This window comes from Pogonomyrmex barbatus, unplaced genomic scaffold (genome assembly GCF_055798465.1).
Source record: "Pogonomyrmex barbatus isolate J1 unplaced genomic scaffold, ASM5579846v1 scaffold2, whole genome shotgun sequence".
NCBI classification, from domain to species: Eukaryota; Metazoa; Arthropoda; class Insecta; order Hymenoptera; family Formicidae; genus Pogonomyrmex; species Pogonomyrmex barbatus.
The window spans coordinates 14,377,730-14,397,762 of NW_028297116.1; the positions used below are offsets into that span (position 1 = coordinate 14,377,730).

The 20,033-nt window shown below is 29.0% G+C and overlaps 3 protein-coding genes across 17 annotated transcripts; all 3 read left to right on the plus strand.

The window, feature by feature from the left end:
• The first annotated feature begins 751 nt into the window (after window positions 1-751).
• On the plus strand, window positions 752-3,867 carry mtDNA-helicase (mitochondrial DNA helicase). 7 transcript variants are annotated; one of them, XM_011641083.3, is made up of 8 exons: window positions 752-1,251; window positions 1,335-1,579; window positions 1,871-2,552; window positions 2,634-2,878; window positions 2,971-3,065; window positions 3,127-3,177; window positions 3,259-3,343; window positions 3,425-3,761. In XM_011641083.3, the coding sequence occupies exons 1-8, from the start codon at window positions 1,002-1,004 to the stop codon at window positions 3,611-3,613; spliced, it is 1,842 nt and encodes a 613-aa protein (XP_011639385.2). In that variant the 5' UTR covers window positions 752-1,001; the 3' UTR covers window positions 3,614-3,761. The 7 variants fall into 7 exon arrangements, 6 of the variants coding, with proteins under 6 accessions (XP_011639385.2, XP_011639386.2, XP_088933333.1 ...); XM_011641080.3 differs by adding an exon at window positions 3,773-3,867 and having other exon boundaries at window positions 754-1,251; window positions 3,127-3,343; window positions 3,425-3,616; XM_011641081.3 differs by having other exon boundaries at window positions 754-1,251; window positions 3,127-3,343; window positions 3,425-3,616; window positions 3,736-3,761.
• LOC105428657 (glycosyltransferase 25 family member) lies at window positions 3,478-13,358 on the plus strand. Of its 7 annotated transcripts, XM_089077208.1 has the most exons (12): window positions 3,580-3,616; window positions 3,773-3,874; window positions 4,012-4,161; window positions 5,080-5,308; window positions 7,269-7,611; window positions 7,938-8,057; window positions 8,407-8,596; window positions 9,509-9,583; window positions 11,232-11,289; window positions 11,352-11,479; window positions 11,919-12,119; window positions 12,369-13,358. In XM_089077208.1, exons 2-12 carry the CDS (start codon window positions 3,804-3,806, stop codon window positions 12,538-12,540), a joined length of 1,737 nt encoding a protein of 578 aa, XP_088933334.1. In that variant the 5' UTR covers window positions 3,580-3,616; window positions 3,773-3,803; the 3' UTR covers window positions 12,541-13,358. The 7 variants fall into 7 exon arrangements, with proteins under 7 accessions (XP_088933338.1, XP_088933334.1, XP_088933335.1 ...); XM_089077209.1 differs by lacking the exon at window positions 3,580-3,616 and having other exon boundaries at window positions 3,748-3,874; window positions 8,464-8,596; XM_089077212.1 differs by lacking the exons at window positions 3,773-3,874; window positions 4,012-4,161 and having other exon boundaries at window positions 3,478-3,616.
• Window positions 13,359-14,031: 673 nt separating this feature from the next.
• On the plus strand, window positions 14,032-19,553 carry LOC105428659 (L-xylulose reductase). 3 transcript variants are annotated; one of them, XR_016139350.1, is made up of 5 exons: window positions 14,032-14,269; window positions 15,242-15,671; window positions 16,181-16,329; window positions 18,662-18,820; window positions 18,980-19,553. XR_016139350.1 is itself a non-coding variant. In XM_011641086.2 (4 exons), the coding sequence occupies exons 1-4, from the start codon at window positions 14,218-14,220 to the stop codon at window positions 18,763-18,765; spliced, it is 735 nt and encodes a 244-aa protein (XP_011639388.2). In that variant the 5' UTR covers window positions 14,032-14,217; the 3' UTR covers window positions 18,766-18,957. The 3 variants fall into 3 exon arrangements, 1 of the variants encoding a protein (XP_011639388.2); XR_016139349.1 differs by having other exon boundaries at window positions 18,991-19,553; XM_011641086.2 differs by lacking the exon at window positions 18,980-19,553 and having other exon boundaries at window positions 18,662-18,957.
• Window positions 19,554-20,033: the final 480 nt, after the last annotated feature.

Sequence of the window (20,033 nt, forward strand, 5' to 3'; positions counted from 1 at the left end):
TTGTTCTTGTTACTTATTGAATGTCAAGAAGGATATTTACAATATTTATGTCGACTTGTGTCACTAAATGGAAGGCATCCGTAAGAACTGGAGCACACACTTCTGCATAATGCATTACGTATAAAAAAATGAATCGAATATTTCATCTCCATTGTAGAGGGGGAGGGATAGAAATGGAGGACTATGATTGGTTCATTTTCTTATGCATTATGCGTTATGCAGAAATGTGTGCTCCGGCTCTAAACCAGCCCTTAAATATAAAAATTGATCATGAATACCGCCTATGATACATTTAAAATTGTATAATAAATATTTGTATCTTTTATAATTTCTCTTTCAGTCTTTCATCGGCAACACTCTACTCTTTTTACTTTGTTGTTAGTTGGATAATGTTGAACTTTCAGCGTGCCTTCGTTAATTTGTTGTATTCATCGAAAATCGATGGAGAAGGGATAAAAGCTAGCTTTGTTTCGCTGCATAAAAGTGCATCTTTACATTAAATTTGCTCAGAATTGTCGATCTTTAATAATATCTTATCGACAATGGTTGTGTTTCAGCAAAGAAAGCAAATCAGTGAGCGTTTAGTAATTTTTCAATATAATTGGTTCTTGCCTTTAGATCTTTGATCTAAGTGTTGAATTTAAGGCTGCGTTCCGATATTCACTGCCAGTACTGAAAATCTATAATATACGTGACCTGAACTATATATTTTCAGTACTGGCAGTGAATATCGGAACGCAGCCTAAATGTAGAAACTAATCATAATAAAGAATCACTAAACGCTCACTGATCTACTGATCTGCAGCCATTGGCATGCTTTTACAAGAGGTTATGATCATTCTAGATAATACTTCAAGAACAGACAATATCATAGCATTAAAAATACTAATTTATATAATAAATGAAATTATATACTTACGAGATGAATCTTTGTTGTTAACAAAAGTGATTTTGATATTGCTAAAACTAATTCATATATTAATGAAGCTGATTACATAAGAATGTCTTTAAAATTCTTGAGATATTCTTTAAATATAGAAAGACATAAGTTTTGGAGATTTTATATTCGTTGTTTATCGACTAATAGTATAAATGATCCAATACATGGAGTATCAGTATCTCAAATAAAACAAATTTTGAAGCAAAAACATATTATTACCATTGAAGGACATGCATGTATAATCATCGAATGTTCTCTATGTGAGTCTGAAAAATCTAAAAAGGCAAAAATATACATTAATAAAACAACAGGTAAAGAAAAATTATGAAAGAACAAATTGATGGAATTTATGTAAATATATAAAATTAAAATCTTTTGTAAAAATTTATTCCAGGATATTTTATGTGTGATAAATGCAATTTGAAAGGAGAATGGAACATATTGGAGAAGTTTTTATTAACAAGATCTACCAAAGTAAATAATAAGGAAGTACAGAAGGAATTGGAAGCTTTGAAAAATACTACAAAAATTCAAGGAAATTATATTTCAGAATGGAATAATATAACAAAACTCAATCAAGAAATTGCCTATTTATCACCAGAATTATATGAAAAAGTTCTACATATATTTTCTCTTCCAGTGAGATAATATAAATTTTATTGTTTACATGTGTGTGTGTGTGTGTGTGTGTGTGTGTGTGTGTGTGTGTGTGTGTGTGTGTGTGTGTGTGTGTGTGTGAGCACATACATATATGTATATGCATATATATATATATGTGTAACATGTATATATAATTATAATTACATATATACATACAAACTATACACATACACACACACACACACACACACATACACACACACACACACACATATATATATACACACACACATATATTTTCGCTACATATATTAATGAAAATTATTACAGAAAATTCCACAAGAGGATATTTTACAATTAAATGGTATATATGTGACTGTGCCAACATCATTATACTTTCCATTAATTGCTTTCAATAATATTGTGGGCTATAAAATCCTTTCTAGTCAATCAGAATTAGAACAAACTGTACCTAATAGCAATGTTAGTGGATTTATCATTTATAAACAAAAGGGTACCAGAAGTGATGGAACTGCAGTAGTTGTACCAACAATACATGATTTATTAGCATTAGTATTTCAAAAGGCAGCAAATGTAATTATCTGTTTGCCATATAATTTGCAAAACTTGCCTCAGCAATTATTGCCAAGTTTTGAAAATTTCAAAAAATTAATTTTGTGGTTTGGAAATGACGAACCTAGCTGGTATACAGCCAGACAATTTGCTAAGAAATTAAATGAGAAAAGATGTTATTTCGTGAGACCAATTGACATACAACCTAGACCAAAACTAGCTGCTGACAAAGGCTATGATCTTAAAAATATTTTAATGAATGCACAACCAATATGGCACAAGAGTATTACTACTTTTGATGATCTCAGACAAGATATATTATGTGATTTGCAAAATATAGATAGAGTTCAAGGTGTAAAATGGAAAAGATATCCTGTCTTAAATCGAATTTTAAAAGGACATAGAAGAGGAGAATTTACAATCCTAACTGGTCCAACTGGTAAAATAATAGATAACTATTAAAATAAGATAGTTTATATTATAAATTATTGATTATATTTTTTACAATCAACAAATTTAGGTAGTGGCAAAACAACGTTTATGAGTGAATATTCACTAGATTTAGCAATGCAAGGTGTCAATACATTATGGGGTAGTTTTGAAATCAGAAATGCTCGTTTAGCTAGAACCATGTTACAACAAATGGCAGAGGTGTCTCTAGAAGATAACTTAGATAAATTTAACACATATGCAGATATTTTCAACAAATTACCGATTTATTTTATGACTTTTCATGGTCAGCAAAACATCAAAGTTGTTATGGATGTATGACTATGTATATATATGTATATGTATCTACAATATTATTTATAAACAAAAACTTTTAACGTATATAACTTTTTGCTCTTTTATTTCAGGCAGTTGAACATGCAACATATGTACATGACATAGCTCATGTGATAATCGATAATATGCAGTTTATGATGGGGATATCAGAAGAATCAACTGACAGGTGAGATAAATATTTTGTTTTTTCAAAAAATTAATTTTATTTATATAGCATCGTATTATAGATTTTGGAAACAGGACAAGATCATAGCAGAATTCAGAAATTTTTCTACAAAGTATAATTGTCATGTTACATTAGTTATACATCCAAGGAAAGAACGAGATGAAGAATTAACAACTTTGTCTATTTTTGGTAGTGCCAAAGCAAGTCAAGAAGCCGACAATGTATTAATTATACAAGATAAAAGACTTACTAGTATAAAAGGAAAAAAATATTTACAGGTACAATTATATTTGCAAATGTTAAATGGTATATCTTTTAATCTTCAATATAATAAATTATTTTATCTTGTGTGTTATTAGGTTGCAAAGAATAGATATAGCGGAGATTTAGGTATAATGATTCTAGAATTTGATAAAACCAAACTAAGTTATGCACAAAAAAAGAAAGTAAAGTTAGAAGTAGATAAGACAGAAGATAAAAGAGGAGACAACAAGGAGGAGATAACAAAGAAGATAAAAGAAACTCATATCCTCCAAGTAGAAAGATGAATGGTAATGTTGTAATCAAAATACTGGAAATTTATCAATTGATATAAATTTTGATAACATAAAGTATAAATTTTGTATAAATTTTTCTACATGATATATAATTTTTTTGTATGAAACATGAGATAAAGAAAGAGGAAAAAATGAAAAACATGTTTATAGGTTTAATGAAATTATATGATTCATATTGCATATGATTTCTGTTTTATCGATTGTGCACATCCATGGGATTGTGATAAGGAAAAAAAGAAACAGAAGCATATAGTTAAGTCATTTCTCAGTATATTCCGTTTAGATTTTCGAAAAAACTACGTAAAAACATGCGCGAATAAATTATAACGTATTAATTTTATATCAGTGAAGATGGTTTTTCAAAGATGCTTAATCATTTATTTCGTCAGTCTTTTTGGCTGGTTGATTACATGCGACGTGATCTCGAAAGAACCGACTGTGTTAATCGCTATTCTAATCAGAAATAAGGCACATACATTGCCATATTTTTTGAGCCTGTTGGAACGACAAAATTATCCAAAAAATCGAATAAGTTTGTGGTAAGTGATAAGACATAACCTTTCATCTTCGGCAACAATATTCTAAGGCTACGTTCGGAAACATCCATCCCATGATTCCGTGTATCTTTTATTTTTTTACCGAATCTTAAGCAAGGATAAAATGATAAGTGGAGGTATTCAGGACATTTCTAAACTTAGTGTCAAACATGCTTACTATCTTCGGATTAATAGCCTGCCGGAGATTAATTTTCCAAGAAAACAGAAAAAAATAGAAATGTTGAGTAAAATAGTTAATTCATTGGCATATCAAATATCTTATTGGTATACTATTATGTTAGTATTCAATTCTTATATTTAAGATCGTCTTAAGATAACATTTCAACCAATAGGATAGCTGTATGAGCTTATTTAAGACGATCTTAAATATAAGAACTGACTATGAATACCGGCCTTTAAAATCGACGCATAAGACAACGTGTGCACGCGCATGCGCGCGTGTATACAGGATGTTTCATTTTAATCGCTCTAAGTAAACAATTCGAAAAATGATGATTCAAAATTCTGTTCGCGCTTCCGTGCGTTAACAGTAAATTAAGTTTGCAAATGCGTCTCTATAAGATAAGGTCGTTCTGTGGTCGCGCTTCTGTGCGTTATCGCACAATTAGTTCTAAGACCCTAAAAATAAGTCCGTGACAAAGTTACGTTTCCATAAATCACACGCATTGTACAAAGTGTAAATAGTTGTAAATAAACAAGTAATAAAACCGATGAATTGTAATTAGCCGAGTCTCAAACCCCCCCCGAATCCGCACCGGCGAACGAATCCGTGGCGTTGGAAGGCCGTTACAAATTCAATAACGGCGAAATTAGCAGTTTAATTAATACATAAAAAATATATAGTTGAAATACGAATATTTTTGTGCTTACAATACGAAAGTTTTCTATTAATTGTTTTAGGATACGCAGCGATAATAATATTGACAACACGATCGACATACTGAATGAATGGCTCAGTTCACGAGATAACATGTATCACTTGCTAAATGTTCATTTGAATGCATCGTCGACGGGTTTTGAGGACGAGAAAACGATCGCTGATTGGTCGCCACGTAGGTTCGCACATGTTATAAATTTACGTGAGCAGGCTCTTAATTATGCAAGAGAAATATGGGCGGATTTTATCTGGGTGAGTTTTTATTTTATTCTCTTAGGATGACTTTAACCAAAGTATTTATTTTAATTCAGCAATTAATTCGATTGGCAAAATTATTTAAAGCAAAATTATTTAAAGCAAAATTTGTAATTATTTTTATTATCCTCTTTATAATTTTGTTTATATATAATAATTTATAAGAGAACACCGTTTCAATTACCCGGAAAATAAAAAAAAGTTAACAATAAGTATGATAAGAACAGTTATCTTATAAATAAGCACAAAAGCATTGCTAAATATATCCAGGTTGGAAATAATAAAAATAAGAGATAAGTCCGTCCAAAATATAATATCAGCATTTAAAAACTGTTTTGCGATACATGGAATTCCAGAATTCCATGTGTCTCAAAACAGTTTTAATTATAGATAATAGGCCTTTTGATTCATACAAATTTAGAGCATTGCGGAAGATTTTGAGATACAAATTAAGTCTACATGTAATATCAAATCCACATTATTCTAAAAGCAATGATCAAGCAGAAAGTGGCGTAAAAAGCGAAATTTTTCTTGAAAAACAATAGATTTAAATATAACATTACTAAACTACAGGAATACTGAAGTAACAAACATAGGTTACTCTTCGCAATTATTAATGAATCGAAAATTAAAAACTAAGTTATCAAAGTTATCGAAACTAAGTTATTGCAAAAATTATTAAATAATATGAATGTCAATAGAAAACAAATTCATTCCAAGCTAATTAATAAACAAAATAAATGTAAGGCATACTATGATAAGAAAGCAAAAAAACAATCAGCATTCAAAATAAATCAAAATATATTATTTAAAAAAGAGAGTATATAGGAACCTGCTATAATAGTCAGAATAGGTAAGAAATCATATATTATAATCATATTTTATAAAAGACAGTAGGGGTTAGATGAAACAGTAGTCAGATTAAGCAGTCTTGTTTTAAGCTTGTCACAAAACCGTTATACGTGTCAAGTTGTCAAGACGAGAAAAATGAAATCTTTAATATATAAAACGAATATTATGATAACAAATCTAGATCCTACGCGATGATGATGAGGCAAGTGAAAATCCAGCAGGAAATGATTCAGATGTAAGCATAGGGAGAGAGAATGATCAAGTGAGTGAAAGCACAAGTGCAAGATCGCAAAGAAATATGAGACACTCTAGTAGATTTAAAAATTTTATAACCTTCTTTAAGTAAATAATGTTGAATAAAGAAAATCTTAGAAAGGGAGGTGTAGAGGTTGGTAATGTGGATGAGTAGCGCTTAAGGGCGCAGCAAGTGCTGAACGAGGGGAACAGATTTCATGAAAGTAAATTACATTTGTTTCTATATACCGGATGAACTTATAGCTATATAATGATTGATAGAATTTTATGACTAATAAACATGTGTTTATAAGAATTATATCGTGTTAATATCTAATAAGTTATTTTAAGAAAACAAAATATTTCATTATTCTCTTCTCTTCTCTAATAACATGTTAGAATTAAGATTAGTTTCAAAATTTAAATGTTAGTTATAAGAAAAGAAAATCTTTATTAGGAAGTTATTAAGAAAGATTAATTTATAGTTGACTTAATATAAAAACTTAATATAAAATAAAACTTAATATAAGATAAAAACATGCGTTAACAATGCCAAATCTTTTGTAGTAAATATACACATGTACATCGTCGCTATTATTTACACAGACATTTTTATTGCTTAAATTTGTGTAACAAATGAGGAAATTCATAATAATATATATGGATACGCCATGATCATACGAGAAGCAAATTAAATCGCGCAATACATGGTATTAATGTTTGTATGTATATGATGATATGTTACGAAGATAAGTAGCATATCCGTACCTCGGCTTTCAATAGGCCAATATTAGGACATATTACCTTTTTGTCACATGTCAATACACATATGGACATTAAAAATTCCTTGATAAAAAAGTATTTATTGCAGATGCTGGATGCCGATGTTTTCTTGACCAATCCGAATACTATGCGTGATTTGGTATATAAGGGACATACTGTCGTGGCACCTTTGTTAAAATCGGACGGCATGTACAGTAATTTTTGGGCTGGAATAACAGCAGAGTATTATTATATGCGAACAGAGTTCTATGAACCGATTCTCTTTCGCGAAAAAATTGGATGCCACAACGTACCTATGATTCATACCGCGATTTTCATAGATCTAAGAAGACGAGACTCCGATCGTCTTACCTATAAGACTGACAAACTAACAGATTACGATGGACCTATAGATGATATCATAACATTTGCTGTAGGCGCAAATAAATCAGGTGAATATTTAAACTTATCATTTATACATATTTAGAATTTGGAATAATGAAATTAGTCCATATCCTAATCTATTTTTTTTTAATTATTGACTTTTTAAATTTTAAATTTTATTCTAAATTTTAATTTTAAATGTAAGATATAAAAATAATTTTCAACTATGAATTGAGATAAATTAAGAATAACTCTCTCTTTTGCAGTATATTTTCTTTCTTCATATTTTTGTTTATTTAAAAATTTCTTTTTTTTTGTCAATAAAAAGTTAGATTTGTTTCTCGAATATAACAAGTTTTTACTGTAATTATAGAGTATTATAATTGTGTTATAGATGTGCCATTGTTCGTGTGTAATGAGTACATCTACGGCTTCGTCATGGTGCCTTTGGAGAATGAGGAGACTATTGCCGAAGATATGCAACGATTGATTAATACAAAAGTTGAAATGTTGGGTAAGCTTATTTCTCTAAAAAGAATAATATAATTAATATAAATAAATAGTAATTAAAAAATTAATAAAAATACATGAAATATAATTGAAATAAACATTTAAGTAGAGATCGATTTTGTTTTTATTAATACTATTTTTTTATTTATGTTTGTTAGATATTATTTTGATTGATAACACAAATAATTCAGCGCAAGTTAGCAATCGATATACAGTGGCTAAATATTGTTAAAATTGACAATATTTTTTATTGGATACATGATATCTAATTAAAAATATAATATTGTATAATTATATTGTCGCATTAGTATTAATATTAATCAATATAGTGCATTTGTGTGTGTTTTATGCAGCATTTAGTAATTATTTGCCGTTGTCGGACGATCTAAAAAAATTTGTGGTATATCCAGAAAAGGACACTCTGGGTCTGGATCATATCTACATGATAAATTTGATAAGAAGACCAGAGAGACGTAAAAGAATGCAAAGGCTCTTTGAAGAACTGGGTATTCGAGCAGAAATTATCGATGCTGTGGACGGTAGGTAAGTCATACGGAATTATAAATAAATATACTTTTTAAATATATAATCCGTTTTATAAGAGCATGATTGACATAACTTTTAGTTATTTATTAAAAAAATAAAAAATTTTACATCTGTACTATAATCAATGTTACAATGCTTTTATAAAATAAATCATTGCATCGTTCAATCATTGCTATTATCAATTATTTATCTACATCTTCGAGAACATAATTTCTATCAATTTTACAGCATAGATTTGAGGTAAAGATCGCCATATCCCATTCAATAGAGAAAAGTTGCAAACATATTGCAGAATTTCATTGAGGTTGCATATCATTATTGTATCAATTTACAATATTGCCTTGCATTCATACATAATTTTTCACACATGTACAAATGTACATATACGCGCGTGTGTACATACATGTATAGAATATTCAATTAGAATATTTAATTAATTCACTGAAATAAAACTAATTTAAAATAAATGTTGTAGGATTTCATGAGTACATGGAACTATAATATTAATTGATTTGCAGAACCACTGTCGCGCCACTGTCAAAATTTTTTAGATGGAATCAAATAATTTGCTTTATATAATATTTTACTATTTTTCTAATTATTCTGAATATAAAACCATATTAAGGTGAAGTTATCAAAAAGATAATAATTTACGAGATTTTTTTATACTGACTTTTTTATTCTGGCCTATTTTTATATGAAATATAAAATATGTCATAGGGTATTCATTGTATTATAATCATAGCTTTATATATTTTTGTATACAGAATAATTAAATAAATTATTTCATTTATTAACTATTAAATAGTGACATATATTTATTGTTAATTCCAGAAAATTTTTATTATCAAATTTACATTCTCTACTTATTTAATTTTATTTTATTATTCTTTCTTATTCCATTTCCAGGACTTTGAACAAGAATTCTCTAAAAAAATGGGGTATAATACCAATGCCAGAATATTCAGATCCTTATCATAAAAGGTGAGAATAAATGAATAAAGAATTTAATTTAATGAATTATATCATTTAAATTGAACTTAAAAAGAAATAATTATATTGTATATGTATATCTAAAACTTCACATTAATGGCGAATTTATTGATTTCAATGATTTTGATACATGTTGTTAAGAGCATTCTTCCGAATAATCTTTTTTTATGAGAAAAGTGAAAATCTCTTAAAGATTCTCTGATATCCGTACTTCAGAGAAATATGAGACTTCATTGTCCGAAGAATATCCTGATGGAAAAGGACGATGTTCATGCAAGTCTTGGCTGCCGCCATCATATTCCTTCTCCGTTGTTTCTTTGCTTATAATTGCATTAAGGATTCTATGAATGTGAAGACTTTGGTACATGCTTTCAGTATTACTTTGAGTTATAAATTTTCAAGCCCTCCTTCGATTAAAGGAACCTCTAGCACTGCCTTTAATTTCTCTCATTGTAGAATTTATTTTCTACATTGCATCATTGTATGCGTGAGATCATCAAGTCTCGTCATAATGGGCGCAGATAGAAGGACCCTTCTTATTCTGTGAAAGTACAGAAGTGCAAAAAGAAATCATGTGTTATAAGTTGTATCAATCTATATGTTATGTCTTCATGTCTATCAACTTATTCTTAGAGCTTTCTAGGAGGATCAAGTATCGCATTCTTTTGCCTGAGAGAGTACAGTAAAATCAAGTAGATTACATATAAACACCTTTTTGACTCTTCTCGGTCCTCTCAGATTCGGCATGATCCTGCAAAACAGATTCATGTATCGCTCGGATTCTTCTGAATTAATTTCTAAATCGTTCGATATTTAGTAAACAAATATTAACAAAAGAAGTTTATAAAATATAAATTTATATTATTGTTGGATAATTTGCTAATGTGTATATATATATATATATATATATATATATATATATAGTATACAGTATATGTGCTACATGTATGGCAGTATGTATAGCAGAACCCCTCTTTCCTCTCATTCCCAAGAAAAAAACCCAACACTAATTTTAGTTCAAGTTTCAAATCAGAAAAGTTTGATTAGAGGTGTTTTATTTCTGATTTAAAATTAAAATTATATAAAGTTAAGTTAGGACACATTTTTCCAGGTAAAAGAGATTCATTTGTTTTCTCGCCCACACTGTACTGTGTACTGTACTGTGTCTACACATATTAGCAAATTAATTATCTTTTAACACTGATATAAATTTTTCAAATTTTCTTTGTTAATTAACAATATTTTAATAATATTTTAATAAATTATGCCCGCTGATTAAAATCTTCAAAATATTATGGTAATGACTATGATAATATATCTTAAAAATATTGATATCAGAAAATGATCGCTATTTCTAAATAATTAAAATCTTATTTTACATAAAATTTGATTTATTAATAACTTTTTAATATATATCGAGCGACGGTTGAAATCTTTTGATGATATCAGGAGAGTATTCTTGACAACATATATCAAAATCATTGTGAGCTCGCTATTAATAAGATGTTTTACCATATTTATTAATATATCTATATAAAATCTAATATAAGATTTGTAAATACAGAATTATGTGCATTACATATTTCCTTTATAACTAAAATAAAATGTTTCTTATAATAATTAATCTCCCATTGTGTAGACCGATGACAATGGGCGAGATTGGCTGCTTTCTCAGTCATTATACCATATGGCAAAAGGTAAATAAAATACTCTTAAATGGAAAAAAAAATTCGTTAATTATTGATGAAATATATATTAGGTACTAGAAAATGATTATAAAAGCGTAATGGTATTGGAGGATGACGTTCGTTTCGAGCCATTCTTTCGACAAAAAATCAAGTACGTTTTGGCGGAATTGTTCGATCTTGAAGTTGAATGGGATTTGATGTAAGTCCTTTAGCAAAATATATTCTGATTATTTCACCGCGTTGATTTAACTCGATCATTTTTTAAACATATTTTTAAACATATTTTTAAACATATGTTATACATATGCTTATGTATATCTTTCTTATGCATACAGTTAGACACAAATAAATAGAATTGATATGAATTTTATTATTTGATTTAATTGAAAAATATATCTAATGTCAAAAAATAAATAGTGTGTAGTAACGGGCATCTTAGTGCCTAATTATAGAAAAGAGAGAATAAAAATTAAAATAAAAAATAGATTCAGTTGTAGCTTATAGCAAAATTAATTCAACAATTTTGATTATTTCGAATTTAGAGAACAAAGGAAATTTATTTCACTAAAGCTCTGAACCGACATTGATACTGTCGAATCTAAAACTAACACATTACTTTTTTGTAATTTCATATTTAGATACATGGGAAGGAAACGATTGGTAAAATCAGAAAGCTTAATAAATGGATCCAAATTTTTGGTGCGAGCGGGATACAGTTACTGGACTCTTGGTTACATTTTATCGAAAAGCGGAGCCGAGAAATTAATTGGGGCTATGCCTCTCAGGAAATTAATTCCCGTTGACGAATATCTTCCTATTCTTGCGGACACACATCCCATGTATGTTAATTTCTATAATTTCAGAGATATATATCCGTATATCTTATTAAAATCAATATGCGCAATCAAATTAGAAAAAAATAATATTCAAAAAGTAAACAAATATAATAAGTATCGTAAAATGTAATCGAACATTTAAAAAAAAAATGCGGTGTGTTCTATGTGTGTTTCTATGTTATATAACCTATTTTTATTGAAAATGGTTTCGACAAATTTTAATATTCATTTTATATCCTGTTATTTCAACAGGAAACAGTGGACGGCTCAATTTCCAACTAGAGATTTGATTATGTTATCAATAAATCCACTTTTAGTTTATCCGACACATTATACCGGAGAAGATGGACATATCAGTGACACGGAAGATTCAAGACTCGTGCAAGAGAATTCCGAGCTTTTAGAAAATCGAGAAGAATTGTGATCAAAGAAAGATTGCAAATTAGACAAAATTACAATAACCTAGTCAAAAAAATCCACTGCCAATAATCCATAAATTTGATAGTAAATTGAAAATCAGTTTATTTTATATGAAATATATATCGCCAGAATATTGCCATATACTATTAGTTTAAAATTAATAAAGATCTAGAAATACAAAGATATATATGCATACATATAATAAATATATAGATAATAGATATATATTTTCTTTTCTCACAACAATTACAATAGTTTTAAAGATTTCTTTAAAAAATATATCCTTCATTCAAATATAGCTATTGTACAGATATAAAAAAAAATATCGATTTCTATCTAACATATAAATATGCAAAAATAACAAAAATTATCATTTATATTGCATGTAAGAGTGTTTTTTTATACTATTATAAATTATACCAAACTATAATAAATAATTATACTATATTATTATATTATTTATAAATGTGCCAATATTATCAATATATACATTTCATACATAAGTTTGTTATGTTTCTGCTGACACTATCTGTTACAGCAATTTATGTTTGACCTTTGCTGCTTGATCTTTGTCGACATAATATAGCATAACTTCGTGCTTTCAGCATATTTGATATTTGGATGATTTATTATTGATGACAGATACGAAACGCCAATAATTTTCAATATTTTCATCTTTTAGTACTGACAGTATTCAAATCTATTTCCGAACGCACTGTGAATAATTTCCTTATGTTAAATAAAACTTTTTGTATCAAGATATTTTCTCTTTTAATGTATGTATGTACAAATATTTCTTTCAAATAAATGGTATGAAACAATGATACCGAAATTAATACTGTATGTATATATGCACAAAATATAGATAACTTTATCAAAGTTATCTATTTCAGGGCCGGTTTTACGTATGTAGAAGATGCAACCGCATAGAGCGCGGTTGCATTTGTGGAAACTATAATGCGATATTTATACAAAATATATCATGTAAACTTGAGTCTTTCCGAAACTATTAAAAGTAACGAGGAAATCTTTTTTGTAGTTTTTATCAGAGTTTCTTAAATGACAAGTAAGGTATCTCTTTTCAAAAAAACAAAAAACACAATATCTTATATCTTTTGAAATAAAATTATATGATTTTTTACATATAATATGATTACATATAATATGATTTACATATAATATGATTTTTTTAATTATTCTGCTTATAAAAATATTCAGAAAATATAAAATCAATAATTTACAAAATATTTTATATGTTATATAAATCTTAAATATTTTATATATTTACTTTTGATGTGAAATATATATTTTGTAAACTACTAAACTTCATTTTCTATTATAAAATTCTTGAAAATGAATTTTATATAATAAAAATCGTAAAAATAAACAATAATGATACATATCTATATATATATATATATATATATATATATATATATATATATATATATATAATATGCATGTATTTTGTGGGGCCCCACACTGTCAAGAACCGATACTGGGTTTATCAAACATGGTGGTAGTATTAACTACGCATGTTTCAATGCATAAGTGATACACAAGTTGTAACATGACACATTGCTGGAAGAAGAACTAAGGAGAAGCACTTCAAATATCGCGTGTGAGATTATCACATATTTTTATACATAATTCTGTACGAATTAGTAATCGATTAACAACCATGAATATAAGTTTTGAAGGAAAGCGGATTCTTGTAACTGGTGCTGGTCAGGGTATGTTTCTCTACACTTCTATAATTTTACAAATTTGAAAATTTCTTAAATAATTTTTCTTAGAAAGCGTTCTTCAAAATTGAAAATGTAATATTACTATCTCGAGCAAAAAAACATTAATTATATTATTTCAAACATTAATTATATATAAACAGTAATTATATTATATTATGTCGGTTGTACAATGTTCATATGTTGGTCTGAGGAAATAACAATAAATGGATATTGGCGATATTATGCTAGTTTAATGACTGATAGTTGATTAAAGATTTATATATATATATATATATATATATATAAATCTTTAATCAACTATCAGTCATTATATATATATATATATATATATATATTGGATTTATATATATATTTGACATCAACAAAACAATATAAAAAAAATATTCTCATAAGCAAAAGGTCATTTAATTTCGCAATTTTATCTATGTTAAGCAAGCGGCACACGTTACTTTTTTGCTAGCTGAAATTGCTTGCTGAGCTCTTGTCTTTGATTGGTATATTCTTTTAGATCTAATGTTACCTTTTAATTTGGTACAATAATTTTTTTTCGACTATACTTGACAACCTTTTTTATCTTCAAAAATTTACTATGATCAAAATTAAATAATAAATGAATACCGATGTTGCAAAATAATTTAATTTTGCAAGAAACGAAAAGAAATACTCTACTAGTTTTCAAGTTAACGTGTCACAAAGATATAAACATTTTATTCGTGCAATTATAATTATTTTTGGACGCACAGAGTATTGTATTGTATTATGCGAAGCGCACATTCGTCAAAATATTTATATTGTCTGTGTATATGTTTTATTATTTATTTTATTTAATCTAATTTTTACGAATCAATCCGGCAGCATAAATCTGTCACGAAATCTAGATAATCGATTTTTATACTAATTATTAGTACAAATAAATATTTTATCTTATAGTAAACTTATATTATTATAAATGCGTAGGAATCGGGAGAGATTTAGTTCTTCGTCTTACAAAATATAAAGGAGAAGTGTTCGCACTTTCGAAGACGAAAAAGAACTTGGATAATTTGATGGAGATTAATTCGAAAATTCAACCAATCTGCGTTGATCTACAAGATTGGAATGCAACTAGGAAAGCCGTTCAGAATATTCTGCCGATCGATCTATTGGTCAACAATGCTGGTGTCGCTTATATTTCACCGTTCTTGGATGCTACACCTGAAGAATTTGATCTAAGTTTCAATGTTAATGTAAAGGCTGTATTGAACATATCCCAGATTATAGCCAAGAGTATGATTGAGCGTAAAAGTGGCGGCAGTATTGTAAATATATCATCACAAGCCGCTCATGCAGCATTAAAAGATCACGCTGTTTATTGCGCATCAAAAGGAGCCCTCGACATGTTGTCAAAGTAAGATATTTTTAATATTCTTCTACAGAAATGTAATATTACAAATTATTAAGAAGAGAGTATGTCAAAAACTGACCGAAAATGGAACTGTGAATTAATGGTTTCATTCTTCTCGTGAGGATGAGTCTTTTCTGCAAAGTAAAGATCCATAAAATAAAAACATAATATTTAATCGCAAAGTTTGATTAATTTATGGTAAATCCATATACGAATAGATAAAAATACAAGGAATTTAAAAAAAAATAGAAAAATACTAAAATATTTGTATCTATGAGCTTGGCGATGACTTTTACTTAACAAAAATTAAATTCAACAAAAATTTTGTTGAAGTTAGAAACTCAAATTACGCTAATTTTATTATCATGTTTTTCCAAGCTTTTTATATTTAAGCCTTTATGATTTAATTGTATAAATGACTTAATATTTTATTGAAAGAATGACTTCAATTTCATATATCTTTGAATTTAGATATATTTTAATTTTTATTCTCTATATAATAACATTTTTAGAACAATGGCTCTCGAATTAGGCCCGTACAACATAAGAGTCAACACAGTCGGTCCTACGGTGGTGATGACGGAAATGGGAAAGTTAGGTTGGAGTGATCCAGAGAAAGCACAAAACATGCTCAGCAAAATTCCACTTGGTCGATTTGCTGGTACGTGATAAACATGAATACATTAATAATCATAAAAATTATTAGTTTTCTTTCAATTCAAGTGATTTTGAATTTTAAAACTTTGACTTCAAATTCGTAATCAGCAACTTGAAAAACTCTTGGAAAATACTTGGAAAATAAGTTTCACTTAATTTCAATAAAATTTAGCATTCTGCCATATTCCATTTTAAATTTTGAAACTTTTATGAAACTGCAGATTCATTTATCAGAAAAAAATCTATATAAATCAACTTACATGTAAATACAATAAAATTTAATATTTTAGAATCCTTTATCTTTAAAATAAGCTCAGAAAGAAGTCGCTATCTTTATTTTTGTGAATTTTTGAAAGATCGGAATCATACATGTTCCATTAGATACGAAAAGAATCATTTCCCATATCAGAATTCTTTATTCCTAATTCTCTACATTTAATTCTTTGTTTTTTATTTCTTTCATTGTGTTTGGATCCCAAAGAAATGTATATAATGAAAATTAAAACGGGAGGCGGGGACTTTTCTGAATCAGTTTGGATGTTCATCGAATTGTCAAGATTTGACCGCGGAAAATAATATGAGATCAGATTTTGAAATTCTTGTACGTTTATTAATGTCATATAATTAAAAGAATACAATTAAGAATTCGCGAAGGCGTGTTTTTACAATAACTCGAGGTTACAACGCTAGTTAACGCGATACAATGGTAATACAATGATAATACAATCTTTGACTGCGCGAATATTTTCAGCGAATGACGCAATTATATTATAATCGATTACAGCGCGAATATTTACAGCGGTCATGGTCGATCTCGATGCGAATGCGAACGCGGATCGCGTTCGGTTCTCGAAGGTGAGTTAAAGTGGCGACCACTTTTGACGAGGAGACAGCGCACTCGTTGCCTTCCGTGCTTGGCTGTGTGGGGCACAGCCGTCAGTCACTCCTGACTGTTGTGAAACAATTGTCTCTACGCTGTGACTGAACGGATCGGCGAAGTGCGAGTGCTGACCGATGCCAGTAGCCCTTGGCCGAGCGACAGCGAACGTTATCTCGAGTAATTTTCCGGTTAGCAGATTTCGGAAGCGGATGAAAATTCATCTTGCCGATAAACTCTTGGTGGGGACTGCGTACACACAATCTCCCTTTTCTCGCCAATTTTCTCGGGGATCGGATCGGATTCGAGCCCAACGAAACAATTTCGAAGAAATCGAGAATCTCTCTGAATTATCGAAGAATCCGGCGGCTTTTTATACTCCGCGGATCGACGGTTCTGACGATTTCGGAGAAGTTCATTTCGATCCGCGGACATTTCCGCGGATATTGTTTTCCAATGTTGGTAATTATCATTAGATTTGTTTGTTTATTGTTTGTCTCGAAATTATTGCGTTCGGTTCGTGGAGCGTGGTTTTATTACGGTTTTATTACATGCATGTCTCAAAAATTTATCGGCGCCTTTTTTCCGACGGATGGACGATCGGTCTCTGGTGGATGTTGATCGAAATGTTGGACTGCATCGTTATAAAATATTTATGTATTTTGTTTGAAATTGCGCGATAATCATAAAATATAATACAATTTAATATTCTAAATGTAAAATCGAATTTAGAATCTTCTAATAGCATATCGAAGTGTCTTTCCTGCGATCGAGAAGAATATCAGCAAAATAAAAAAGTCAGAATAAAGACACAAACATTCGTTCGAGACTAACATTTAGTAAATCGATTTATATTATTGTTTCGCCAATTGCTAATACCTATTTTTAACAGCTCAAAAATTAAAGAAATATCGAATCATCAAAAAGTCGACGGTTCGAAAGATTAGTGAAACACAAAGCATAATTCGTGTGTGCATCTTATTGGTAGCAAATTGATTATTCCGTCACGAAAACATTAGCGATTCAAATACTTCGAATTCGAATTGATTATCACTTGCAAATCAAGTTCATTAAAATTATATATGCTTCACTGCATATCAAATTTAGCTTTTTGGTTTCCACATATGATAGAGGCGCAATTTTCTGGGCTCATATAATATCCTTTCTAGTATACAGTGTATTTGTACAGTGTAGTTGTTGACTTTTATATATTAGACAATAGATATATTAAATAATTGATTTTCTGACATCTTTTCACTATCGATTCCAACTTGCGCTATCAAATATTTAGTAAGATTACTTTAACGTATACAATAATTATGTATACAACATATTTAATATATTGTAATATGTAAGAGTTTATTTTATTTATTCGTAGTTTAAAGAAATTTTTCACTATTATATCTGACATTATTTTCCGGTTTTAATCAAGGAAGGTAACTTGAGCTTTATATTGCAGAGATCGACGAGGTAGTGGATGCTATCATTTACTTATTAAGCGACCGAAGTTCCATGATCAACGGCGTTTTTTTACCTGTCGATGGAGGTTTTTTAGCTACATAAGCAAAGCTTCAGGATTATTTTCTTTAAAAAAGAAAAAATAATATTTGAATATCAAGTATGTTATAATCCTATATCCATTTCTAAAATTTAATACGTTTGAAAATATATGTTAATAAAAATATGAATTAATTATTTTGTCAAGAATTAGCAATTTTCTGTATATAAAGGAATTAATAAAGATAATAGTAATAATCTTATCATATATTTATTTTGGTGTTATGCAAGATTTGGACAATTCTGGACAATAATTTCATGTTACTGATGTTCACGTCGATATTCCCGGCAAAAAAACATTAATCTTATGAAGCGACAATTAGAGTTCTAATTCGACGATTAGAAGATTTTTCGGAGACAAAAAAGCAAGCAAGACATAAATAGACTGGAGATAAAAGGACATGAAAAGGAAATAGTTTCGGTGAGTGTGCAAAGCATTCGGCAAAGCAGATGACAAAAAACGTTCAGCTAATGTGTTAGCTTTTGCAATAATTGCATTTAAATTGATTGTCTCCTCAGACATTAATAATGTCTTAACAAAATTACTTTTTTAAAAGAGGTAAAAAGATGACACCAAGTTCAAACGCTCTTTGCCATTATTAAATCAATTTTTAATTGATACAAAAATGTAATATTAAAAAATAATTTTTGTCCACTTCTAATCTTATTAAACAAAAAAATCTTACAATAGTCTAAATCATATACAAAAGTCTATTTTATTATAAAAATTTCCATATTAATCAATTCCATATAAAAAATAAATCAATTTTTAACAAAAGATATGATATCAAAAATTAGTGCCTTCTAATTTCATAAAATAAAAAAACAACTTCGTTACATATCAGAAGACAAGACGGTGATTGGTTACCGCGTTGTCGCGTCCTGTGTGCAATCAGCCTAAAGGCTATATCAGACTAGCGATTGCCCGGCTACGATTGCCGATTCTACTATTACCAATTACATTGACCATAACCACGACCTGCTACATTGTGATTGGTTGAAATAGAATCGTCAATCGGCAACCGTAGCCGCGCAATCGCTAGTCTGATATGGCCTTAAGACTTCTACAATACGTCGCGTGGGGAGCATCAGTCCGAGATGCGCACATTTTCAATCGGACATATCACTCACATCAGCTGATGCCTAGGAATTTTCTAATGAACTACCTATCAAAAATTTTTTTTTATTTAATCGATCAATCGGCAATGTGTCCGATTGGACCTCGTCGCGGTCCTGTCGGTGTCGCAAGCCATAAGAATTGACCAATCACAGTT

Coding starts and splice junctions, on each gene's coding strand:
- mtDNA-helicase (XM_011641080.3), top strand. CDS start 1,002: ATGTCTTTAAAATTCTTGAGATATTCTTTAAATATAGAAAGACATAAG. Junction 1,580..1,870: donor TACATATATTTTCTCTTCCA/GTGAGATAATAT, acceptor AAATTATTACAG/AAAATTCCACAAGAGGATAT. Junction 2,879..2,970: donor ACATCAAAGTTGTTATGGAT/GTATGACTATGT, acceptor CTTTTATTTCAG/GCAGTTGAACATGCAACATA.
- LOC105428659 (XM_011641086.2), top strand. CDS start 14,218: ATGAATATAAGTTTTGAAGGAAAGCGGATTCTTGTAACTGGTGCTGGT. Junction 14,270..15,241: donor TGTAACTGGTGCTGGTCAGG/GTATGTTTCTCT, acceptor ATAAATGCGTAG/GAATCGGGAGAGATTTAGTT. Junction 16,330..18,661: donor TCCACTTGGTCGATTTGCTG/GTACGTGATAAA, acceptor TTTATATTGCAG/AGATCGACGAGGTAGTGGAT.
- LOC105428657 (XM_089077208.1), top strand. CDS start 3,804: ATGATTTCTGTTTTATCGATTGTGCACATCCATGGGATTGTGATAAGG. Junction 5,309..7,268: donor TATGGGCGGATTTTATCTGG/GTGAGTTTTTAT, acceptor TATTTATTGCAG/ATGCTGGATGCCGATGTTTT. Junction 12,120..12,368: donor CTTGCGGACACACATCCCAT/GTATGTTAATTT, acceptor TTATTTCAACAG/GAAACAGTGGACGGCTCAAT.